We start from the raw sequence: 27291 nt of genomic DNA on the forward strand, positions 1-27291 counted from the left end.
ATAGTGTTTGATGTAGGCAACTGAACTGTATCAATTGGTATGAGGGATAAAAGGTATCATAATGTGATTTCCCTCGTGCTTAGTATAATTCAAATTAAAAGCTAATTAGGTTATGAATACCAAAAAAATGTTTTCAATACAAGAATATTATTGGAATGGAAGGGCTTTTGTGGGACACTTGTATTGAAACAAACTAGATTGTACTTGACTTATGTTTCTTTAAAGCACTGCATATCCTAAACTAGAGTTCAGCTGTTTTTTAACTTGAATAGATGCATTTTTGATCACATGTTGTTAGAACTGAACATTTTGTCTTTCATGGCATCACTTTCAGGTGAACTCTTGAAACAAGCTGTTGTAAGACAACAGATATTTGAAGTTGCGAGCATTTCTTATGACTTTTATACAGGGATATAGTTGTTCTCTTTATGTGGCTGTTTCTTGTGACTTCGCTAGAGGGCAGTGCTATGCAAGAAATGTTTCCTAGTATTTATTTTTGTACTTTTTGCATAAGATTATATATGCACCTTTTAAAACACATCAGTGATAGCACTTAAAAGCCATATTTGCTAGATATATGAACTTCTAAAATAAATGAAATGGGGAGTCTTTCTGCTCTGCTATGCAAGTACTTTCTGAGAATTTATTGAAATCTCATGTTCAATTCTTAAAAATACCTGTAATGAGAAACTCAGTAAACAACCTTCAGTTACAGTGTGGGTTGTGTGCCAAAATGATCAGAAACAACTTGCATGTTCTGTTTACCTCTAACAAGGAGAGATTATCCTGTTTGGGCCACAAGTTGATCATTAGACCGTGTCTTATTAGGTGAACATAGCACATGTCAGAAGTGAAACATAATCAACTTCTAGTTAAACTATAATGCCTGATGGCTTCCTGCTTTTTGCTCTAGGTGTTCAACGTTAGCTTTAACTCTTTTTCCAAAGGCATTTGTTATACTCATTTCAATATTTTTTCCCCTGTGTTCCTTGTGACTGATCTGTGTGACTTATAGCTGATCCGGGTGGTTATTAGGTGTTCCCACCTTTAATATTACACCCTTTTCAGTGGAACTCTTTGGTAGCTTGTGCAATTTAAAAATGTTTAATTAGTGGTTTGGGTTCCCTGATGTAGTTGCTTGCTGTGAGTTCTATAAAGTGTCTTTTTGTAACTTGTCTCAATTTCACTTGTTTTCTATATTGTCTTGAGTAACTGCTAGCATACTGGGTCACTTATAAGGAGAACTATTCTGTTATCTGGTCAGGGGCTGAGTGTGGCAACTCTTTAGAATTGTGAGATGGTGGGTCTGTGAGAGACAAAAGGATCAGAACAGCAACTCCTCCTTCTAAATCTTAGTTGTGGACTGTCAGGAGAGTAGCTGGATCTGCTGCAGACAGGATGGGAAGGAAAGGGACACAGATATGAAGATTAAGTGAACCGGAAGCAATGCTCCTATAACTTCTGTTGAGGTAGTGTTCTATCTGGAGCAGAGCGCATTTGGATTTAGTGACATGCTGAGAACAGCTAGAGCATGCTTCTCATCATTCTTCAATGCCTACTGATACTGCAGAAATGGTATTGAACCAATTGTTGCTTGGCTCCTGCTTTACTGATGACAGATTTCTTTGCGAATTCCTGTCTGGGACATCTGTAGCACTTCTGTGGATAACAAATAAGTGTTAAAAGCTTTGCTTAGACTCTTCTTTATAGGATAGGTAAGCTGGGTTTTGTGTTGCTTTGTGTAAGTTCTGTGTAGGGTTTTTTTCTTCCTCTCCTTTAGAGTAGAAGGCTACCTGCTTCCATAAAATTTGTTGAGTATAAATATGAACTTCATCCATCCACAGATATTATCTGTATTGCCTGTAGGCAGACTCTCAAACTGGAATGAGACAGCTGCTCACAGATGGTGCCTCTAACTTGTACTTACTAGGTAGTGAGCTCTTAAGGTTTGGCTTCCCAGCCCTTAAGCTAATTGATAGGAGGTAATCTCTTAAATGGATCACTTGTGGGGATTTGAGAAGGGGGAATCTTCTCAAAAATAAGTAGTTTTAAATATAAGTTTAGATATTTTTTCCCTTATTGTAAAATAGGGTTTCAATGAAGATGATGAGGCATTCAGCAACAGCAAAGATAGTGTTAGACTTTGAAGACCTAACCTTTCAGCATATCTTGGCAGATACCAGCCTGAACAATTAGTGTATGCTGTAATTGCCAGTTAATTTGTATAACTGTTTTTACTCTTGAATACAGTGCCTTTTATCTGACATAACACTTCTAGGCAAAGGTTGTCTAAATTAAGTCCTGGAAACTGTTATTTCAGTTGTGTAAATATGTCAGGACTTAATTACTTTTTTATCAGAATTCATGGATATAAATTAACTATTTTAAAGGCTGGTTTTATTCATATTACAAACTTTGAACCAACAATGTTTTGGGGTCTGAGCCCTCTCTTGGCTTTAGTGTACAGCTTTGGTTTTCGGGAACTATCTGTGATATCTCTTGCTTGCTGAGTTGCAGATGCCCAGGATAATAGCCCATGAATAACCTAATACCTGCACTAACTCAGGGGATTGAACCTTTTTTCTTTCAGGGCAGCCTTGAACTTCTGCATCAGCCTAAAGGGAAATGCTGCCCTGAAACTGAGCTAATACAGCTTCTTTTCAAACCTGTGACATATCACATGAGATGACTCATTTTTCTGCCCTTCATTCTATGTATTGAGGACTTGAAGGACCAATGTGGCTTTTTCCCCTGCAGATGATGGGAGGCTTACTTGCGTAATCATCTCCTGATTAGCATCTTTTGTATTCAAGGAACAAACTTAAGCTGCTGCTATCACTTGAGCAAGCTTGATGTTCATGTATGTAATTCAAATCTGCAAAACCAACAAAACAATGCCTCACTTTGAGTTGCAGTTTACTTTGTAGAAACTTAGTTTTAAAAGATTTAGAATTCTGAATTTTATTCCTTAATTATTTCTGTTGAGTAAATACTTGGTATCTGTTGATGGTAGCTGTTGGAAGAACAGGTGGCAGTTTCTGCTTAATGGTGAAATATAGTTGCTTCTAAGCTTAGGTGTGTAAAATTGTGTAGGCCTATTGTCATAGCAATCTGTTATGTGTTTCTACATACTGAATGTCTTTGGCTCTGGCTAGAAATGTTTTGGGTTCCACAGAGGGATCTTGGTTAGGTTGCAGCCTGCATTCTCATTGTGAATTTGGATAGTGTTTATAGTTTCACCTAATTTCTGGAGTTATGCTACCAGCAGCCAGACCTGAGTGATCTCTTCAGGATCAATAAGGGCCTAATGCTATTTAGTCTTTAGAAGTTATCTGAATGATGGTGCTGAGTATGTAGTCATCATGTCTGAGAATATCAAAGTGGAACAAGTAGATAAAACAGAATGAAGAGTCACCACAGAAACATTAACAGGGGGCAAGATCAGGCCAAGGAAGAATGGCAACAGGTTTAGCAGATGTTAAGACCTTCTCTTGGAATAGATTAATTCATGGTGGGGTCTGACCAGCTGGGGGATGGCTCTGCTGGAAAGCACCTGGAAGTCCTTGTGGACAGCAGGCTGATCTTGAGCCAGCAATGGGCCCTGCAGCAGAAAGGCAAACAGTGTCCTGGGCTTGCAAGGGACATGATTATTCACTGTACTTGACACTTCTAAAGCTACACCTGGGAATACTGTGTCTGGTTTTATTCTCCCAGTTTAAGAAACTGGAAAACTGTAGAGGATCCAGTGGAGGCTTGTGAAAGTGATTAGAGAGTTGGAGAATGCAACCCATAAAGAAAAGCTGAAGTAGTTCTTTCTTCAGCCTAGAGAAGAGGTGATGGGGGGGCTGCTTTTTAGTGCCAGTAGATAGCAAAGCAGCTTAGTTCTCTCAAAGGAGACACTCTGAAGGGAGAACTGAGCTGTATTTATGGACAGAGTTGTAAAGGCCAGCCTAAGTTAAATTATTTTCCTCACCTAAAATACATAAGCTTGTAGGTAGGCCTTTCTGTGGCTATATAGCTGTGTTCAAACCAGAACTTCTGGAATGTCTTGGAAACTATGAAATTTGTTTGCCATCACTAGCCTGTGATGTCTTTCCCTTGTAGACCTTCTATACCAAAAGTCTCTAACATAGGGACTGAATTGCCAGTTATCTTTTGTAGCTAAAAAAAAAAAAAAGTTGAACTTTATTTGGTACAGTCTGTAAACAGTGCTGGAAATATATATATATTTTTTTTTTCAGCTGTGTTTTTGGGTAACAGATGAGGCTATGTCACCTGTGAGGTCCTGAAATGCTGAGCAGATAGCCAATAGCCTACTTTATTCTCTAGAAGTCTATGGTAAAACCAATTCTAATACTTCATAGCTACACAAAAGAAAAGTCATTTAGTGCGAGTTGTCAAAAATGTAGCTGAATGTTTTCTTTGCTCATATATACTTCAGGAAATATTTGAAGGACAAAAGTTTTTTTCCTCCCCTTACCCTGTGTAGTGATTTAACAGGCACCACTGTTTCCTTTGATTTGAAGCCTGTTGAGAAACATGTACTGTCTGCTTGTTGAACTTAACTGATACCATTCCAACAATTTACTGGTAATTGTCACTCTGAATGTAAGAAACCTAATTCCACAGTGAGTGAACAAGGCTGTCAGGCTGCTAAACTTCTGTTTCAGGCTTTTGTAGCCTAATATAATACTTAGAGGAATGTTTCTTGAAATCATGTAATATTGGCACTTGTAGAGCAGTACTGAAATTTGTGGGCTCAGTGTCTGATATTTAATAGTTATTAAATAGTTAATGAGGTTTTGAGCTACAAGAGTAGTAAACAGGACTTGTTAAAGGGGCTTAGAAATGGGTGTTGGTGGCATGGTATGTGTTATGTTGAAAAATACGTACCAAAAGATGGACAGTGTCTTGCTTTGAATACAATGTAGTATGTGCAAGGAGGTTCTTAAAACAGGTCAGATCAAGTCTTGTGTACAGAAAGCTCATGATCTGACAGCATGTATGGTGACATTTATAATACACTGGCACTTGTGTTAAGTCTATTCTCAGTGTGAAATGTGAAGCTGTGCTAGAAGGAGGGAGTGATATTCCTGTGGGGGAAAAAAAAAATGTATAAAGCTGCTCATTTTTGAAGTTAGCAAATGTTCAGATATCAAGCACTCAAGTAAAACTGTGTGTGTTAATTGTGATTAAGAGAAAGAAAAGCTTCCCTGCTGAGCTCTGCACCAAGGAAAAACCCGTTGCCAACAGCCTCCTACCCAGAGTAAAACAAAAAGCATATAGCTAATGTCACTAAATTGCCTGGAGAAACTTCTGACCTTGGCCTAGATCTATGACTCATAAGGCAGCAGGGAGGAAATAGTGGCATTTTCTTCTTGTTTACCTCACCTCAAATATCTGTGTTTCTTACGTTAGTGGAAAGCTTAGAGACTTTGCATTGGAAAAATCTGGGCATAGTGTTGATGTAGAACCTGGAAAACACTTTGAGTAGTATAGGCTTTATAACTAGGAGTAAATGCCAGCAAAATTTGTAAATATGTATCTGGGCAGTCTTGGAATGTAACAGAGTTTAGGTGTTTGCCTCAGCTGTTTGATTCTGTTGTCTTTTTTACTGCAGGTTTGTGCGTTTTTGTTTGTTGTTTTGGTTTGGGTTTTTTTTTTTTTTAGTAAATCAGGTACTTTCTATAAATTTTCATTTTATAAGTAAATTGAATACTACTGGCTACAAAGAAACTGTTTAAGTACAATATCTAGAAATTCCAATATTACACAATGGTTTGCTTATGGTCTAAATTGGGAAAGTTAAGATTTTGGGAAGCTAAATAATTTGTGGAAAAACAAACAAACAGAAAACACAAAAGAACACCACCAACCTAGGGCTAGATTGATAAACCTTCAGTGGGCTATGTTTGTATGAAGTCTTAACACATACTATTGTTTCAGTGGAATCTGCATAGCATGTTCATTATGTTTTTCTCAAAAAAGAAAATAATGGATTGCTTTAGAGTCTGTAGGTGGAAGGTAGCAGGGGAAAAAAAATAAACCACCCACAGCAGTGATACCTCATAGCTGTAACATACCACAGCCTTATCAGGTGAAAATGTGTGGCAGAAAATTTGAGTATGTATGTTTCTTTTTTATTTTAGGCTTATGGTATGTCAGCTTTGCCTCTAAACTTGATTAAGGGAACTACCAGTGCAGCTTATGAACGTTTAGAGAACACCGAAGATATTGAAGAAGTGGAACAACATTTATTAAGGATTAAATCAAAGGTATGGTCTTCACTGTTCTCACTGTCTTATTTTTTTTCTTTCCTGTGCTTGCTTACTTGTTTCTGATTGTGCTGTAGAGAGTGTTTGTTCCAGAAAGAATAGCCAGTTAGAAGTGACTAGCTTGCAGTTATTTGGAAACAGATGTGGTTACTTGTATTGTAGTGATCTTTATCAGTAGTGATTCTTTCAGTCCTGCTGCAGTAGGTATTTCTGTCTAGCTAGTAATGGTGCTGATGAGCTAAACTCAAACTTCTCCAGTCCTGCTTGGATATATGGAAGAGACACTTTGTAGAAGTTAAGAATATTAATCTCACTTAGTCTGCTACCAGATATGGCGTCCAATTTGTTGATACTCAGTGTAGTTACTAACACTGGATACTCACCACATGGAGCTGTCACGAGTTAGATTCCTCAAACGATTAATCATCTTTATTCATAAATAACAGCCCCAGATAGTCTTTCTTCCTAGTTAATGTACCTTGCTGTTATAAATCATTTCTTTATGAAAAGTGTACATATGGAAATCTCTGTTCTGAATCCTAAATGTTCGTAGGATGTTAACACCATTTGTAAACCCATGGTGGCTTTGCAGCTTGCAGAAATGCTGTACCTAATGTAAGCAGGACACCAACCTCAGAGTACAAGCTGAAAAAGGATAAGATTTCTCCTTTACGTACAAGATGCTAGGGGTAATCTTCTACCCTTTTCCCAAACCATTTCAGATAATGATTTGACCAGTGTTTCCACAGTCCTGAGTGGGGGGGAAGGGGCATCAAAATGCATCACTCTGATCCTGGCAGTCCACCTGTGCCATTGTGTGCCCTGTGACAGCAGAACTCAGCAGTGTTGAAACAGTTCCAAGAGTCTTCCATTGATACTTGGCTACCTCTGCACAGTGTGGGCACCTTCAGTGTTCTAAAAATCATGTTGCATAATGAAACCTAAAAAGTACTCCTTCATTTTAAGTTACCAAGTTTTGGTTTTGTACAGAGTACTGCTGCAACAAAGGCGTCTGTATTACTGAAATTGATAAGGGAAAAATGAGAAATCTCTGAAAAATGGAGCGTTACTTTTTCAAGTCACTGCGGTATGGAAAATACATGCTCCTGTTAAAAGTACATTGTGATCTCCAATTTAAATGTTACAAGTACCTAGAATGTTGTCTTAGTCTAACCTTTTTGAGAAATTTATCTAAAATAGATTCACTTTAACTTTACCAGGTGTGAAGTGTTTCACTATTTGCAGGCAGACTCTTTTAAAATAAAAGGAGAAAAATTAAATAGTGAATTTAAAAATCTAAAAATATGTATTACAACTATAAAAATCTTTTTGTATCTAAAAATCAGTTTGCTATACAGTAGCATCAACGTTAGAAACCAGTTTGATTCAGTTACCTAATGCCTATTTAGTTGCTTTTGCTTACTAGCATGTAACTTGGATTTCAAGATGTGCTACTCAATTTACAACAGAATGCAATGGTGCCTGCTCAATATTTAGAGGCACAGAATTAAAGTACATTATTAAACATAATCATCAAGCACCTACCTGGTACACTTGACCAAGCCTTGGGTAATGGTCCTGCTTGTTTGGGTTTCTGTAAGGTTAATTTGTGGAAGAGCAAGTCGTCTTGCTGAGTATGTGTAGTGTAATGCTGGAAAGAAAATACAGATGCCAAGCTTCACATACTGGCTTAGTCATGGAATTTGACTGTAAAGGACCTCTGAAAGTCATCAGGTTCAATCTTCTACACAAAGCAAGTACCCCTTTCAGGTTAGATCAAGTTATACAGATCATAACTGGGCACTTTAAACATTTCTAGCTATGGAGACTGACCACCCTGTAAAATTTTTGAACATTCTCATTGTGAAGAGTGTTTTCTTCCACCTAGTAGGAATTCCCCTTGTTGTAGCTTGTGACTTTTGCACTTCATCCTCTTGCTATGCATAAAAATAGTGTGAATTATATACAGCAAAATCTTTAGAATTGCTGTAACTCATTAAACAAGACGTCAAGTCTATTTTTGATTCAGTGTTCTTTGATCTCTTGCACTATTTTTTGGTAACCAGTGCAGAGATGGTCGGCCTCTGTCATCAAGGGATAGACGAACTGTACAACAACTAGAAGAGAGACTAAGGACACTTCGAAGAAGGGAGAGGCACCTGGAATCAATTGAGAAAAGCTGGTGGACAAAGTTCTGTGAAGCTATCAGACCTCTAAAGGTAAAAGTGTGTCACTTTTTGAGACTTCATTTGGAATACCTTCTGGCTTTTTTCTTCCCATATAAATAACAAGTAAAGTATATCCATTACCATACTGAATATCAAGTGCTTTTTTTTTTTTACTTTTATACTATGCAATGATAGCCCTATAGCAAGCTCTGCGTGAGCCTTTGGAAAACATTTTATTTTGCCTAAAATATTAAGACTGAAAAGGAGTGAGTCCTAGCTGATGTACTATGGTGATACTGCCATAGAAAATCTGAATATCTTTTCTTTGGCTTGTGAAAATGGCAAGAATAAAAAGAATTCTATAGCTGTCAGGCAGTTCAGGTTAATCTGAATTACATTTAGCCAGCAAAAGTGAGAGATATTTTGATGAGAATATATGCATTTGGAAAGAGCATTTTACCAATTAGTTACTTGATCAGCAGTAAGCTAGCTGCATGGAACTTACATCTTGATACTTAACCAGTGCAAAGGAGACCGTCACTGGGGCTAAGCTTTGATCTTGGTCTCTTTTTGATCTTAGGACTTCGATTTTATTAGATACTTCATATGTCAATACTGTTCCATAAAAGTAGTTTTTTAAAACAAGGTATTTTTTTGCCAACCAGATGCGGGAAGAAATTTTAGTGTTACTTTAAACTGTGGGCTGGACTTCGGAAAGCTGAGATGGGGGGCGCTATAAGCAATTTCCTGTAACATTATTGCTACTTTAATGCTGAGTACCAATGGAAATGGGCTGAAATGGGAGTGGAACAAAAGCTTTCAGTGAGAAATTATCTGTGATACATTAGAAATCTAGACCTAGCCCTTTCATTGAAAGGACAAATATCCCCCTAACTATTCACTTTAACAGTTTGGATGCTTCCTTTGCTTCAAAATAGCTTGTGTAGTTTCTTTAAGTGTTCACATTAACCTTAGATTTGAGAAATGCATTGGCTATTTGTGTTGTCTCTAGGACTTAAACAGTTCATTGTGTTCTCATAGGATAGTGTATAATATCATTGGTTACTTACAGATTATTACTTATGGTCAGGATGATTTTCCAGTGTCAATTTGTTCTTGTGGTTTGAATGCTTTTTATTCTCTCAGTAACTGTGACAGTCACTGTGAGTTCATGACTTAAGAATCACAGAGTAAAGGGGAGTTGCAGGTGGGTAATTTCTCCTGACAGATTTTCTTTTAGAATAGTGTTGTGCTATGAAGCATGTTATAAAACTTGTTTACTCTGACTTTTCAATGAGCTGTGCTGTGAAGGTGATAATGTCCATCATTTAATTATTAACATTTTAACTCTTGCAAGACTGTTTTACTGTTACTTTAATAGCATTTGAACTATCTTTGCACATGCATGACTTGCCAATCATTCAGTTAGTGGCTTTCATGAAAAAAAGTTAATCTTTCTATATATATAATGCTTCTTGCCAATTGTAGAAGTGAAGATGATCTTGGAGATTTGCTTGTTGGTTTTACAACACTTCTATCCTTAGTGCAACTTGCATGTTATTGTTCAAGAATGTGGGCATTTCTGGGACTTCGAAAGAAATTCAATTTACTGTGAGGCAAGTATTAGATATGGAGAATGCTGTTTTGCCTTGGAGTTTGGGATGGTCAGGTTTATGGGAGTTGAAGATTTAGTGAGACAGGCAGAACAGAATAAAGTGTTCAGGAATAGCACTTAGTCTTGGAGGTCTTTTACAGTGTTAACTTTGTTTGCATTCAGAATTCTATAATAATATTGTTTTGCATAGTGTCCCCCTATATTTAATTATTTTGTTACTACTAAATATCTTAGCATGTGCTTTCTTGTTAAACAAAGTCAAACTTTCTCTGAAGAGTAAATTTTCTTCAACATGGAGTAAATTTTGAGAATACTTGTTCTACTCAAAGCTAAATCAAAGATGAAGCTGTTAATTTTTAATTTTAGTCAAAAGCAACGCACCTGGAAGATCCCAAGGAAGTGAGTAATGGTCCATGTGGGGTTGCGAAATGATGTCAAACTAGTTTAATTTCTTTCTACAAAATTTACCTTTTTCTGTAGGTAGCAAATCTGCTGCTTCTCCTTTATTATGTTTTCTCACATGTTCATCTGATAAGCTCAGCTGCAAGTGAAATGTGGTATACTCTAGGGAGGGGTATAAAACTGTTTACAGAAAAAAAACCAACCCAGAGCACATAGTTATGTTTTCTTAATGTATGAACAAGACTATAGGTTGTAGAAAAAAAAATTACTTAACAATGGTAAGCTGTGAGTATTGCATCAGTTTTCATGGTGTACTTCAAAATGGTTGTGAACCGACTAAAGAGATCCCTAAGGTGTGTAATATAAGAAAATTAAGTGTTCTGTTTTGAAGGTTGAGATTACAAAGATAACAGTGCTCTCTTGATAAATAGGGTGGTATACTTGAACTCTAGTAAGGCAGAGATAAACTAGTCTCCTATCTAATCATAAGGATAGTGAGGACCTTGTATAGATGTTTGTTGTTCCACCTGCTGCTGAAGACCTTCAGAGAAGCACAGGTACAGTTAATTTTGTCTTGAGGGTGGAGACCTGGAGTATTCTTTTTTTTAATGGGCTTTTGATTTCTTTCTCCTGCCCCACTTCTCTGGAGAAAGCTGAAAGAGGGGAAAGTGTAAGCAACTACTTGGATAATAGCCCTGCTGGTGCAGTGTTAATGCAGACTATAGGTGCTGTCAGGAGTCAGTTTAGTTGCCTCAGAGAGGTGGTGTGGCTGAACTGACAGGCTTTCTTCCTGCATTCGCAGCTGCATCTTCTACATCAGGGAGTTTGGCAGCATGACAAGCAAGAAGTGTGAATATTTCATGTCCTAAGTTTACTTACTGATAACTTTATATGAAGTGTTTTGCTTCATCTAACAATTGTTTTTAACCCATCTTTGCCAGGTTACCTGAAACTTCATGGAAAGTAGGTCACATCATACAGTAGTGTGGTGAGCTGATGTGGCTGGCTGTCAGATGCTCTCCTAGCTGCTCTCTCACTCCCCACAAGATGGGGAGAAAATAAGTTGGAAAAATATGTGGGTTGAGATATACAGGGGCAATCACTAGTTATCGTCACGGGCAAAAAAGAGTTGAGGCAAGTTGCCAATTAAAATGGGTTTAAATGGTAAAACAAACAGCCATTTAAAACACTTTCCTGCACCCCACTTTTTCCCATCTTCAGCTTTACTTCTTTAGCCCCACTGGAGTGGCCCAGTGGGGATGGGGAGTAGGGAGTTGCCATCAGTCTACAACACTTCACTTCTGCTGCTTCTTCCTCACATTTTGTCACTGTTCCAGTATGTGTCTACTTCATGGGCTGTAGTTACTGTCAGAAGAGCCTGCTTCAGCATGTGGGATCTCCATAGGCTGCAGCTTCTGCAGCTTCCTTCAGAAAATATCCACTAGTTATGGTGTGGGGTACAGACCAAGGATTGCTTGTGTTTTGTTTTGTTTTTTTAAATATAATGCCCTTACTAAATTCTTCTGTGTGGTGCTTGGCTGAAATACAGGCTTTTTGGTTTTGCCTGTTCTAGTAATAAAAGGTTTTTGGCAAAAGTTGATAAATAGTCCTGCTATGAGAGCAAAAGGTTTTGATGAAGCGCTGTTCTTTGCTCTGAAGTTGAACATGTGCTCATGTTCTCAGGGGCTTGGATTCCATCTCATTTATACTGTGACACAAAGCAAAATTATTCTGTAAATTTTCATGGCTAAGTGTATGCAGGATCTTGGAAGATATTCTAGGTGCTTTAAAGCTGGTAAACTGCAGTACAGTAGTGTCATAGGACAGATTTTCCTTAGCTATTGGTGACAAAATGCAACAGTGAACGTATAGCTCCTGCTGCAATGTTTCTCTGGCCTATCTTAGGCTTTATGTGGGGGGAAGGAAAGGAAATACTTTTTTTTTTCCTTACCCATGTACCAAATGATACCCAACTGGATGCATGCTTTTAATTTGTCAGGTTGTTACTGTTTGATAAGGCTCAGCTGGGACTGTAAATTGCAAGCTCAACTACTAATCTGAATGTTGGTATTCTCTTAATTGTTGGTCAGGTGCTGGTTAATAGACTAGAAATGAGGTGTTGATTGGTCTGTAATCAGCTGAGCTACATGGAAAATCTAGGTAAGAACACAGGATCTGCTCTGTGAAAGGCTTAAGTCAACTGATCTGAAATTGTGTAAACACAGTTGATGTTAATTGCAAATCATTTATGGTTCAGTATCCTTAATAGTGCTGTGGCAATAGAGGATGAACTAAAGTAGAATGAAGGTCTTTAATATTAGCCTTTTCAATCTTGAATTTTATGGGACTGGAGTTGAGGTTGAAGTCGGAAAAGGGCTGTTCTTTCAAACAATTACATACTTCTAAGAGTCTTATGCATCACTTCAGAAGACAGGCTTATTCCAGAGGAGATCTGTATACCTGTATACTCACCATAGGTGGCCAAAGGTGATGAAGTAAAGCAAACTTTGGACTCTTGATACTGTTTTTAAATACGTTTCCTGTATGGCTGATACCTAGTGTTTGCTGTGGAGAGGTGAAATCTTAGTACACTTAAATACGTGGAAATATGCAAGTTAATGCGTACCTTGATATTAGTCTCTGTAACTATAAGGCCTACATAATTTGAGTTGTTAAACGATGTTCTAATATTGTTTAAGTTTGCAGACAGAAGGCTATCTTATCTATCTTATCAGAATTTAATGAACAATAATAGCATTGTAACTCTGAGTATCTTTAATAAGCAGCTGTAATAAAGTTCTTAACCTTTTCAGGATGGCTGTGTGCCAAGTTTTAATGCTAATAAAATAATGTAAACTGTGAAATATTCTCATTCATGTGGAAGAATTTGGAAATAAGTCTAGGTTGTCTCAGGTCTAGCAATCTGAAAGCATTATTGTTTTGGGAAGCTCAGCATGCTTATCTGAGCATATTCTGTGACAAGGATTCCTAGGAAAATACAGTAAATCTGCTGGAGCTGTAAGTGAAGGGGTTTGCTCTCTGAGCTCACTTTTGTGTGCCATCCCCTAATCCCTGAAAGAAAAAATAGTGATGCTGAAAACCTTCCAAAGAAGTGGAAGATGATTCCCTGAACTATCTTTTAGCTCAGGAAAAACAATAGATGTTCTTGTTGGGATGGCTTAAAGAATGAAGTCTCTGGCTTGGGTGTTGTATTTGGTAGGCATAATAAAAACTTTCCTGTGTTTTAAGTAAGATCTTAAGGAAGAAACTTATTTATCTGTCTGACTCTACTTGATTCAGACCATTCACAGAAGAACTGAAAGTAACCAAGCCACCATTGAAAGAAGGTGGCTTTTTCCTCTGGAGATAAAAATGAGAAGGAAATGGGTAAAAAAGAACGTACAGGTATCAGAATATTACTTTCAGTTCTCTAAACTTAGTAGTAAGTTGCCAGAATTCTTTCCATTTAAAATAGACTTAACCTTTTTGTACTTTGACTATATTCAGGGACTAAATAATCTAGCTTTTTAAGCTGTTTGCTTATTTTAATCTAGCCCCTAAGACCTTAAAAATCTGAATGCACAAACCCAGCTTAACTGCTGATGTGGTTGGTCTGCAACATCTTCATTTACTCCTGTTGAGCTTAGTTCAGTTTTTCATGCACCCGGTTGACTTAGGCAAGAAATACTGTTCTTATTTTGTATGTCAAGCAGTCCTGTATCTGTGCAAAAGCTTACAAAAAGCCTGCTATTGCTGCTTTTAAAAACAATGGCAGTATCTGGTTTAATTGTAGTGGTCCTTACGATTTTTTTACCCGTACTTTTCCATGCTTATGACTGATGCTTGTAACTGGCTAAATAAGCCCAGCTGTTATACCTTTTGGGGTTTTTTTTCAGTTTCAAATTCTTGAGTATGCACTCCAAAGAAAGACTGCAGGGCAAATGACTCACCTGGTGTAGCAAAAGGGTATGAAGCTCTTCTAGAACCTCCTTCAGAAGAGAGGCCTTTATCTGGCAGTTGTGATGTGGTCATAGTAATCTCATTTTAATCACTTGTGGCTAGATAGTGTTTTAGAATAATAGTATCTAAGTAGCACTTATATAGGTTTTCTTGATACTCAAGTATTTTCCTAATACCTTAGTATTTATAAGCATCTTTTTTGTTCTTGTTGCTATTGTTAGAACTTCTCTCAAATGTTTACCAGAAAGTTACTCTTTCAAGTGTGTTTGATCTCAAAGGTGATCCAAGATTGTTAGTCCTTTCTTGAAACTTAAGTCTTCACTACTTATATGATCTCCAAGCATTTTCACTTAAATTGTAATAAATCTTTACTTCTAGATTGTGTGGGGAGTATTCTTCATCATCGTGGCACTGCTCTTCACTGTCTCTTTGTTCTTGTCCAAGTAAGTACATTTCAGCATTTTTCCTAACCACTTAAACTACAGTTTCTTCTCTAACATCAAAATCAGGGATAGTTTCCTTCAAGAGTCAGCCCACTTCTGTTCTACATTTCTGTCACTAGAGCTGTGTTTCTCATTGTGATAGTATAGATTGAAACTGAACGAAATGTGCTAAAACAGGTTCAAAAACGGATATGTTCAGCATTCATTGTCTGAATGCTGCTGAAAATTGTTCTGATTCAGCATAGAAATTAAGCATATACATTAAGGAAGTTTAATTCAGACTACAGAAGTATTCTGGTTGCTTGAATGAATCTTAATGCATGTAGGTACTTCTTGGGCTGGGTCACAGGTGCTTAAATTCTTGCAGTAAATGATGTGTGTAATAGATACATTATGTGCATTACATTGTAGCTGTTTCATGGCATTGAAAGCAGTATAGCCAGCTGCAAATCTGGTGGATTTCAGTGAAGATTGATGCTAACCAAATGTTGGCATTTTTAATTTTTAGACTGGGCAAATAAGCTCTGTGACCCAAACTAGGGAAAAATCTGAAATGCCAAGGAGATGCAGAAATCAATATACCTTTTCATAGGACAAGTTCAATGAGAGTGGTAAAACAAAGCATGTGTCTACAGAGATATGAAAAAGCTGTCAGTCTCTGAGTTTAGTTCAGGGTTTTTGTTTTTTTGTTTTTTTTGTGTTTTTTTTATGACCTGCCCTTTAAACTGAAGACAAAGCTCTGGGAGAACAATAGTACTTACCCAATTTTTCTTAATTACTGCAGTTTGGACAAAGCTCTGCATTCAGCTGGCTTCGACTCAGGATTTATAATTTTAGGAACTAATCTGACCAATCCATTGAATATGCTGTTACCTGTTCTTCAAACAGTAAGTAAAAAAAAAAAAAAATCTGTATATGTAAGGATACTCCCCTTGGTCTTCTGTTAAGCTGTCAAAAGGGAAACTGCACTTCTTACAAAGTAATAAATTAAAACAAAATTATTTAGATGTATGTTCTGTAAAAGCAGGGCAACTTCGTTTTTAACAGTCCTGAGTTATTAGATATTGATATGAAAATGTTGAGTGGATGGAAGCTGTTTGCTGGAGGAATGTACTTGAAATGTGAAATTAATCTAATGAGAACACAGTGGAGGCAAAGAATGACATCACTTGTCACGCACGGAATAAAAACAGCTTTCTCCCATGCCCTACCTACATTCTAGTTATTTTTGTATTTGCTGGTTTATTCCCCTTAAGTGAAGTAAATGAATTTTTTTCACTTTATGTTTATTGCACCTTGAAAGATGTATTACACTCTGTGCAGTTATGTATGTTGTAGGTAATGCATTAGTCTTTAGAACAAACGCTACATAACAAACATCTGTTAACTTCAGTATTGTAGGGAGGCAACAAGATCCTGTACAAATTTGGCAATCAGCCGTAGGTTAGCTAAGAATAAGCCTTAGTGTAAGCTTGTGCTCTCCCCTAGTTGAGTTCTTTCCATGTTCTTGATATAATGGGTTGGCACAATGCATTGCTTCCCTGTGGTTTCTGAAACGGCTGAACACCTAAGCTTGCAGTTTACTGAGAAAAGTAGTGTTCAGCAGCAGTATTATCTCAAGCTATTATTAATGTAAATAGAAAAATAAAGTTTTGTATGCAAATATGTTCCGAAATAATCACAAATAGAATGCCTATAGAGTCCTAAAATGACTGTTGCCACTGTGGACTTTCTTTTACATGTGATTTCAGTATGGAATTAAGTATTTCTTGGCCTAAAAATGTATAACACTTCAAAACTAAGGAAAGTTTTAAATTAAGAAAAATGCTTAGTTGCTTTCTGAAATTAATTTTATAAGCTCTATTAACAGCAAGCTATATTAGCTGTATTTGGAGCCAGCTATCTTGAAACCTTTAAAGGGAAGGACTCTTACTCAGATGCTCTAAGTGGAGGAAGAGCTTGTTTTCTAACTTGAATTTTTTCTTTAACTACTTTTGTTCTTGTTTTAGGTTTTTCCACTTGATTATATTCTAATTACAACTATTGTTATGTACTTTATCTTCACTTCAATGGCAGGGATTAGAAATATGGGTATATGGTTCTTCTGGATAAGGGTAAGTATGACCTAAGTTTAGTTTATAATACTTAGATGTTTAATAAATATGTGATAATCAGTATGTTTAAGTAGTCATTATTTATGTACTGCTTCATAAATACTGGATGTTGCAAATAGCAGTCTGTATGTCTGAGTGTTAGAAACCCATCATACAATTTTCACTGTGGTGAAAGGTGTTCCATTTTGTGAAGCTGTCAGACTGAAACTTGTTTTAGCTGTTGCTTGCTTATCAAATGGACTCTTTCAAGTGTTTAATCAGTGGTACTTTGGCTTTAACTTCAAATAAGTCAGAAGCCAAGTTTGTGGTCAAAATCTGATATGTGCACGCAGGCAGTAGTGCTTTTGTTGCTTTAAGGGGGCAAGCAAGTTTATCTAGCTTCATAAGAGAACAGTATAGTGATGATATGCCATATCTAAATATGATGCAAATAATATATTGCTGTGTTTGAAAAAGCAGCTTTGTATCTAACAGTATGCCATTCATGCCTGTGATGCTTGCTTAAGTATTTCCCTGTTTCTGTGACTATTTTCCCTTTAATACTGTCACCTTTTCATGTGGTGACACCCCAAAATTCTGAACAGTGACCCTGAGTCCTTGCAATGAGTTGTGAGATTGGCTGTAGGTTTTGGTCTTCCATCATTTACCCCTCAGCTGCCAGCTTCATTACTGTCATATGGTACTCCAGCTGAGCCTTTGACTAAAGAATAGTGATATCTACAGGTTAACAGTGAGGGATTATATTGTTCCCTGTGGAGGAAAGTAGAAAAGATGCCACCATATGGTGCATAAGTTTTCTCAGAGCCTGGGAATTCTCTTTCATAGCTCCCTCCTCTGTTTCTAGATCTGATTAAAGGTGTAGTGACAGATGCTTCCTCACTTCAACCAAAGGACACAATACTCTTTGACAAACCAAGGCACAGTTTCAGTGACAGGCACCACTATTTAAATCTTGTTGCTAACTGCTGGTTTAAATATCCTGGGTCATAAATGGAAACAATGATTAATTTAGTTAAATAGCTGTGCTTTGAAATTCAGGTAAATAGACCTGAAAACCTGCTTGGACTCATTTGAATTAATTTGTCAGAGAATAATTTTAGCAGCCTCCCACTTCTTTCAGTAGAATTAAAGCAATTACTTGAATTAAGCAGGATGTCAAATGTCTTCAGAAAGATTTTTTTTTTTTCATTATGTTTATATTTGTATGTTTTCTGTATTTTAGCTTTATAAAATCAGAAGAGGAAAAACTCGACCTCAAGCACTCTTGTTTCTCTGTATGATACTTCTGTTGATAGTTCTTCATACAAGTTATATGATATACAGTCTTGCCCCGCAGTATGTAATGTATGGAAGCCAAAAATACCTGGTACAGGTGAGATGTAATACTTTTTTTTTTTAAAGGGATTTTACCCTCTGTATCTAAAAGGTGCTGTTTACAGAGACTCATTCTCAGTTTTAAGACCTTTGTAGCCAGGATTTTTTTAGTAGATGTTCTTTTGATAATTGCACAAGCCAGAAACTGATTGTACTATAGATAACGCAACTGAATTCCTGGGTCATCTTCAGACGGCACAAAACTTTGAGTATTGTTTTACTACTTTTGGTTAGACAGCTGCTAGCTTCTGCTAGATTTTGTATGGATACACTTAGGTTGCTGAGTGACTGCAGTGAGGTCGCTCAGTGAGGATGAGTTTTAGTGTGTAAGGCAGGCTGTAGACTGAAAACAAGGTTGATCTTCTGCAGTTTATGTTCATGAGAAATTACTAAGTAACTTGGTGCAGTAGAAGATAATCAGAATGAAGCTGAGCATGTGCTGATTAATCTCATTTTGAACACTTTGGACTATCAAACTCCATGAAATTTATTGCAGTCCTTGTCTTATAAAATCTTGTACAGAATTAAGTAGTTAACATTAGTTTCTGCTTTTGTTACTTAACTTTTGTGTACTTCGTTTGGTTTCGGGATTTTTCTTTTTTTTTTCTCATCAAGTCTTTATTCTATACCTGAAGGCTTTAATTCTTGCTTTTCATCTTAGTTTGAGGGGAGGCCTGCATATTTACGGGGAAGTTCAAAGTTACACATCACAAGCATCTTGAGGGGTTTTATGGATAGCTGTTTACCAATATCTGGTATCCTGCAGGTGGAGTCTTTGTTATTAATAGATCTGATTTTGCACATGTAGACAACTAACCAGATCATGAACTGGTTTGTGATATTCAGGCACAAAGAAGCCCAGATCTTTTGGTGTGCAGTTTGGGGTTTAGGTATAAGCTTCACAAAACCAAAACAGTTAAGCCAGAGTGGTTGAGTGAAGGGATTTGAATGGGAGTGAAGTAACTGAGTGCTGCATTGAGCACTGGAAATAGTTTTCCAGAAGGTTATACTCCTGGGAGAATAAACTACTTTTTTTCCTACAACAAAGCCTTACAAAAAAACAAACAAAACCAAAACAACAGCAAAAAAACACCAAACAACAAAACCCCACAACTGCAAAAAATCCACCGTAACCCACCAACCCTCTTCAACTGAAAGTATCTGGTAAAATGTGTAATTTATCACTATTGATTCTTTCAGTTTAAACTGAGTAGCTGCAGAATACTTTAAGAGAAAGGATTATAAGGATAAATTGAAGTAGAGAAGTGGAACCTGATCAGCTTAAATGTACTTACTCAGTGTATGTGGTAGAATTGTCACTGCGGAAAGTGAAGCGTCAAGAAATGCTACTTTCCTGCTGTCTTTACATCTAAATTGTATGTGGTAATGGGAGGTTGGTCATCCTGATATCAGTCTGAGCACAATAATAGGATCACTGTCGGGGACTTGAATATTTGATGTTGAGAAAGTTTAATGAATTTTTATTAGACTTTGTTAGATATAACTAATAGAAAATAAACATGCCTAGGCATCTGCAAATTGTAGCAGCAGCAAGAAACTAAGATGAAAATCAGTTTAGAAAAGTGACTTGCTTCTATGGTGAGTTTACATAGAACTCCTGGCATGATTACTTACTCTGTATGTAGCCTAGAACATCATATAGCTGTGTCTGAATGAATTATGAGCTCAAGTCCTTGCAAAAAACATATTCAGGGTTTGTTGTGTTAGAATTTTTCTTTATATTGTAGGCTGATTGAATGTCTCCACTTACAGTGCAGAACTATTGTGGATGGAAGGGTGGGAAGGACAACTTTGTTACAGATCTTACCAAACTAGTCTTTAAGCCTTTCATTGTCCTGAGAAAGAATCCTTTATTCCAAAACTTGCAGAAAACATGGAAGATTGAAGTGAAAAGTAAATGATGAAGACTGTAGCTAGTAGTTTGTTTTGCTTTATGAATAAAATGGCAGTGTTTCAGTAAAATAATAGGTGTATATATTGAGGGGGTTGGAAGGATTAGGACTTAAACAGCTAACATACAAATGTTTGTTTTGACAAATAGTATCTGGACAGTGATATGTAGTTTGTAATGAAAAGGGTCAAGAGAATGACCCACCGGAGTGGGGAGGCACTTGTGTCATTCAAACAGCTATTCAAACGAAATCCTTGTCAGCACTGCAAGAAGGATTAGTTGGAACTGAGCTACAACTTCTCATTTAAAGGATTAAAAAAAAAAAAAAATCTTTCTGTCAAGATAGCCATCCTGGGTCTTTTGCTTATGTCCCATTTCAAAGAGTTGCATTAAAAGTGCATAAAGTAACCTGGGTAGAAAGTGTTTCAGTTGTTAAAGTAACAAAAGTGTAATGACTGTGCTGGTAAGTTACATCAGGATTTCTTTCATACCAAGTAAATGCAGGTTTTTCAGACTTCCTCTGAGTCTTTCAGAAAGTAGTGAACACTTTGTGTCTGACTACCCTGATAACTGGGTGTTAAATTGTGTTTAGAAATGAGGAGAGACAGTGGCTGGGAACGAAAAAGTGACAGATTTCTCTGTGAATTTTAGCAATGAGAAGGTTCTTAAGAGTTATGAATTGGTTATTATGGAACTGAGGAGTGGCCAGGAACATACACAGGAACTGGGCAAGTGAAATACATTTTGTGCCTGTGGTGAGTTTCCTGATGATGGAAGCTGTATGCACTGGTTTGCTTGGACAATCAACTTCATTATTTAAAGTATAACAACACCACTGGTAACCAGCACTGTGCAGAACCAAGCAATAAATAAACAATATTCTAAGCCAGCTTAGTGGATGAGTGGGCTGATAAACGTGTCAGTATCTGGTGACTCACAGAACGTGTGTAAAAGGAGCACTTCCTCCTTTTCTTTGGTCTATAGTAATTTCCAATATAGTAACCTGTCAAACTAATTTGTGACTAAAATCTATAGTGATGCATTAGACAGGTTAGAATCCTTTGAATCTTGAACTGTTTCCTTTGGAGACTGTTACTCTTGACAAGACCTTTTAACTTTGAAGTGCTGTTGACTTTTCCTGATAATTGAATATGTGTAGAAAAGTAGAGCTCTTGTGAGGCAAATGTTAGCTGGACCTGGGCTAGTTGCTTTATTCAACTCTTTGTCTATTAAGGTGTTCAAAGTGTATGTCCCCAATTAATAAAAAATACCTTCAGCTATGATGTCTGTATCCTAAAGAAACCTTCAAAAGTTTCCTACAGTGCCCTTACCAACTGAGGCCATGTGTAGGGCTCTTCAAATACTGAGGAATGCTTGGTTTCATCTCTTAAGACAACCTTTGTAACATCTGCTAAACAGTTATGTGTCCCTCTGTAGCCTTTCACAAAGGTAAAGAACTTCGTCCACATGCAGGCTGCCTTTTCAACTTTAGCACAGCTACAGTTTTGCCTTCACTTGAAGTGTAATTGCTATTTCTGTTCAATGAGGTCAATTTTTTCATTTGTCTGAAAGAGCACTGTTTGCTGATGTTTCTACATAATGGACCTGTAAGACTCGGTCTTAGGTGACACTGACACTTTGCTCAGTTGAGGGCCAGAGCAGCAACAGTCACTCCTTCCTCAGCCTTCACATGGACAATTCAGTGGAGCAAGTCTAAGCTGCAGGACACAGGGTGTCTTAATCAGCAGGAACCCAGAAGTACCCCTTAGATGGCCAAGTGCATAAACAGATCTTTTCAAGTTCTTGGTCCTGAACCTAAGCAAGAATAAATTATGTAAGTGTCAGCTCTCGAGGCACATGCACTGAATTACTGTGCTTGGTTTTGTCTCCCACTTGCCCTTGAGGCTTCCTGCTTTCAGCTTTGGACTGGATGTGGTAACTGGAATGGTAGAGTTTGACAATACTCATACTACAAATGTCTGAGATTTGAGTGCTCTACTACATAATGCTAAGTAAATTATTTTGAGGAACTGTTCTGTAGACACATCTCTGCTATCACTTATGCGTCTTTTCTATGTCCAATCATTTTGTCAGTGCCCTGGAAGGCAAAAGGGGCTCTACATCAGGTGTATGTATGCCAACAGCAAAGTGCTGAGATGACAGCATTAAGAGCAAAGCTCTCACATATTTTCTGAGATATCAGCACAGCTTGGGTGCTTCTGAAGTTCCTGAATACTAATGCACACAGCAGGGGAAAAAAAGGAGAAGTTAGATGTTTGCATGCAGTTGCGTGTCTGCAGTCTCACTGGGACCAGAGATGTAGTGAAATGCTCACACAAGTGGAGTGCTGCTGTGGCCAGGTGTGGGCTCTGAGGGGGACAGGCTGGGATGGACAACAGGGAGAAGAGTTGACTTTCATGTGAGAGAACAGTGGGAATGTGTGGAGTTTTGCCTTGGGATGGGTAAGCCAGGCAAGTGTTTATGGGTTAGGATTAGAGGGCAGATCAACATGAGTGATATTGTCTGCTTACAGGCTTCCTGATCAGGTGGAAGGAGCAGATGATCCTGTAGGTACCTTCATGTTCACAATCCCTGGTCCTAACAGGAGGCTTGAGCCATGCAAATATCTGCTGGAAAAGCAGCACAGTTGAGCACAGGCAATCCAGGAGGCTTCTGGAGTGCACTGATGACAACTCCCTGGCACAGGCAATTGAAGAGCTGAAATAGGGCAATACTGTCTTAGACCTGGTACTAAAAACAAGGAAGAAATGATCAAGGGCAGTCTTGGATCTAAGTGGAGAGAACATGGAAAATAGTAGGAACACAACCCTAGACTCAGGAGAACAGATTTTGGCCTGTTCAGGGACCTGCTTGGAAGAGTTCTAGCATGTAGAAAACAATTCTGTGCTGGCAAAGGTGTGATTTTTTTTTTTTTCTTTAATATTTTTTCACTGGATGAAGTGATACTGAACTCTTGCTGAGTGTTACCGTAATGATGTTAGTTTTTAGTTAATCCTTTAAGTAATAACTTTTGACTTATTTGTTTTCTATATGAGTTAGCTTTGTGTAAAACTGCTTTTGCTTTCTTTAATACTTGTGTAGCTTGCTTTGTGTAGTATCACTTAAATATTAAAGAATCTTAAATTTGATGTTAGAAATTCTAGCTATGTAAAAATGAAAATGGTGTTCAGCTGACAGAGTTAGTGATATTACCATTCCTTTTAGCATCCTTAGGAAGGGTTAACACCGTGAAATGCTTTACTTTATATCTCTACTGTGGAATACATTTTTCATTTTTTTTTCAGGTCTGTTTTGTGAAAAGGTAGAAAACTTTCAGTGGACCTTTACAAGGTTTTACCATGTGTAGGGGAGAAGAAAAGATTGCTAGGGAAAGATAGGCTCGTTTTATGACTTTAAGGTACACCCCAGTGCCTTGAGCCTGTGGAAAGCATTGAGTTGAATCCAGCTATGTCAGAAGTCTTAAATTATGAGAGTCTTCATGGAGAACAAGAATAATATTGAACCTGGAAAAATCATAGAAACCTGCAGGTCTAGCTATTTTTGCATGCTGTGTTTTGAATTCCTACTATTTTAAAATGAAAATTAATACATGCGGAAGACAAAATTTTAAAATGGCAGTATTCTGATTGTTCTGTCTTTTTGTATGTCTGTATAAAATTGTACCATTTGTAATGCTGTTCTTTTGAAAGAAGCACTCTCCATGGCTGAGCACTGTGAGTTGTAATGGTGACAGCCAGCTGGTGCTGGACCACTGCTAAATGTATACTGAATAATTGGAACTTTGTCTCTTCTATTCTTATCCTGTTTTTTCTATCTACACATTGTCCTTTTACTTTTGGTTCCACTTTAGTTTCTGATTCCTTTGTCCAGTCATATTCCTTTTGGATCAGTTTCTTTTAAGGCAGCTGTTGCCTTCACACTTCTGTGTTTGCATGAAACAAAGCTAACTGTTCATACAGATGGCTGGTTTTTAGGATAGACATTTGTTGTTTGTTGTGTTCAGAGCAAAAGCTGAATTTACTTAATACTGATAAACTTTATCAATTGACTTGTCAGAGAAACATGTAGTTTTATGTACCAACTTGCACTGATTTCTGGTAGGTTTTAAGGCACATGTTTTCCTTCAGCTTGAAGGAGAAGAGGTGTTGACCTGTACTGATTTCTTTAGGGGGCTTCTTATTTAGGAAATCGTGAAGGCGAAAGTAACTACAGTAGATAGGAGACCCTTTGAAGTGAATTAGTGTATGAAGGAATCAATGTAGTATGAATTGTTTGCATTGGACTCTTCTAAAATTATTCACAAATTATTCAAAAATCAGTGTGGTACATAGTGTTCATGTAGTCTCTGAAAGGGTCAGTTTTCCCAAGATTTGAGACATATAAACAGAAATATTTGGGCTTTCAATAGTTCACTTCAATGTAGTTTTTCTTCCTGTACTCTGGCTATCTAAGTATATTGGATACTATCGTTAGACTTTTAGACCAGAAGCAAACTGGTTTTGGCATCATTTATACAAGCCTAACACTTCATGGTATCTTCATCACCAAAGTTGAATTCCAAATTCATTTTGTGCACAGCTAAAAGATTTTAATTTCAGAGACATTTTTATGTTTTTGAAGTCTTTAAAAAGAACACAAGCCGTTATTTTAAGTGAAGCATATTTAGAAAAGTTCGTGTTATGCTACTTAGAGCTTACTTTACACTGTTCAAAAACAATCTTAATGCTTTTGAATACTGTAAGAGGTTTGTCACAGCCTTTTTAAAAAAATCAATAATTTATTGGGAGATGTTTGTTTCAGTGACTGTCATTGTATATGGAAGAGCATTGCTGGCAGACTAGTGTAGTAATTTTCTGTATTTATAATGCAGAGTAATAAGACAATTGATGGCCAGACAAGGAATGTGACAACATTTATATCTAAAGTCTGTGATGCAGATGCACCTGAAGGTAAGATTAATTTATTGTATTCTGATGTTACATGTGTATGCTCAGCTGTAATATGCAACTCAGTCTCTTTACGGCTTTGATTTGCTTTGGTCTGATATGAACTTCTGATGTATAACTATGTCCAGAAAACAGCTTCCTTACAGCTTATGTAATTCATTTGAAGAAATGACTTTTATAGTAGAAACCATGTATAACAATGCATTCCAGGTAACTTTAAAATCTATTTGCTTTAACATGTTTGCAGAAGACCTTAAAAATAAACCCTAGCTGTTGGATACTTTAGCATCTGAAGTGTCACTTCAGTACATATGTTTATCATACAAACATGCAGAGAATATTCTATTAAATTTCACAATGTAATCAGGAAAACTATGATCTGAACTTCTCAGTGCAATTTTACAGGTAAGAGAATTCTGCAGTTTTTATTAAGATGTAAATATGTGCTGTTCCATGAGCAACAATACCAGTGGAACTTGACATCTTAGGCTGTTTTCCTGTAATCCTCTTACTCCAAATTTATCATGACCTCTAACATCCAGTGTAACTCCTGCTCATCTTTGTTATTAACCATCCCTTTTTGAATAGTTACTTGGGAAGAGAATGTATTGTGGATATTCTGGAGCTTCAAGTAGTGACTAGCAAGTACATAATTGTGGAGCTTTCCTTTACTTTCCATCTAGGCAAGCCTTAATACTGAATTTCTTTGGAAGAATGGTAATGTTTTATTTAGTCTTTATTCCTCTGTGAAACTTGGCTAAAGCTGCGAATGAATTTTAGCCTGGTCTCATTAAAAAACAACAATCTAATTGAAATCATGCAGGATTTGATTTTTACAATGTTGCATTTCCTCTTCCTTTCCCTCTACATATAAACAATTTTTGCACAGTTTGAATTGCACTAGTCACTGCAATACTGAGACTGCTGTCACTATAGATTTTATCAATTGCTTTGGTCTCTTGTTTAAAAAAATGGATCTCAGCAGAAGATTTATGGCCTTCAGAATGGTCTGGACTTTTTTCAGGCCAAAGCTCTCAGTTGTTATCTCTTGGGCAAAACCTCAGGTCCCCTGTATAAAGAGGATTTGGATTTATGTATGCATTTATATACTTACAAAAAGGCTTGGCAGTGTTTGTTAATTGATAGAAAAGATAGTTGTCCTGTGTTCTCATCTTATTATCAGTATTCTGTAGCTACTGAATTTGGACCATACTTCCAGAATATCTTAGCAGTTCCTCAGATTTTCTTCCAATTTTTATTATTGGGAAAGATAGTATTTAATTTTAAATAACGTTGGTACTAGTGGAGATAACTGTGCCATTCGTAGTTCATAATCTATCAGTCTGGGGTCTCTTTTGCAAGGTGGTTCCCATGTATTTAAACTCATCTTCAAATTTAGCAGGTAGGTGTTAGTCTTATTCCTGGTGGTTCATATAATTTCCCAAGGGGGATAGATTTTTCTCATGTCTTCACCCATACTTCAAATAAATCATTTATCCACCTTTATTGCTGATGATTATTTTTAGACTTAAAGCAGTTTTAAGTGTTTTGATATTTTGACAGATGCAATCATTCAATTCATATTTTGGCTGCCATATTTTTGTGGTTTAAAATAGAAACTCTTCTGTGGCAGAGTTTAGAACAGAACAATCTATCTTTCAAAATGAGATCACTTTGAGCAGGTTGTACAGATCTTTGTTTCTCGTAAACAGCTTCTTGTCTTGGCTACTATTTATTGAGAGAAGGATATAGTCACTGGCATTGACAAGCTCATTAGTCTTGACTTTTCTGGGAGAAATTCAAATAGTCTGATTTCTTCAGACTTTGTGCTTAGTTGTAGGAACTGGGGTTAGGCTGAAACTTCTTAAATTCCATCTATATTTGGTATTTTTTGAGTACTTTGAACACTTTGCATGAATTTTTTTCCTAATTTGCTTTGACCAATGGAAACAATATAGCTGATGCTTAACACTATTGTACTGATGTGCCCGAATGTAAGTTGGCACGTGTAAATGATGGCTTTGGTTTGCCAATTGTTAACATGCACTGTTGTGCTGAGTA

The 27291-nt window shown here is 37.0% G+C and overlaps 1 protein-coding gene across 1 annotated transcript in view; it reads left to right on the forward strand.

Annotated features, from left to right (window-relative positions):
- The window catches only part of LMBRD1 (LMBR1 domain containing 1), a 76429-nt gene that overhangs the window by 36631 nt on the left and 12507 nt on the right, over nucleotides 1-27291 (forward strand). The window contains exons 8-14 of the mRNA XM_082048606.1: nucleotides 6150-6275; nucleotides 8342-8494; nucleotides 14799-14863; nucleotides 15648-15750; nucleotides 16873-16977; nucleotides 18200-18349; nucleotides 25155-25233. Coding sequence (XP_081904732.1) covers nucleotides 6150-6275; nucleotides 8342-8494; nucleotides 14799-14863; nucleotides 15648-15750; nucleotides 16873-16977; nucleotides 18200-18349; nucleotides 25155-25233 — 781 coding nt within the window. The remainder of the gene's footprint in view (nucleotides 1-6149; nucleotides 6276-8341; nucleotides 8495-14798; nucleotides 14864-15647; nucleotides 15751-16872; nucleotides 16978-18199; nucleotides 18350-25154; nucleotides 25234-27291) is intronic.

Source organism: Streptopelia decaocto, assembly GCF_964273445.1.
Source record: "Streptopelia decaocto genome assembly, chromosome: 3".
Lineage (NCBI taxonomy): Eukaryota > Metazoa > Chordata > Aves > Columbiformes > Columbidae > Streptopelia > Streptopelia decaocto.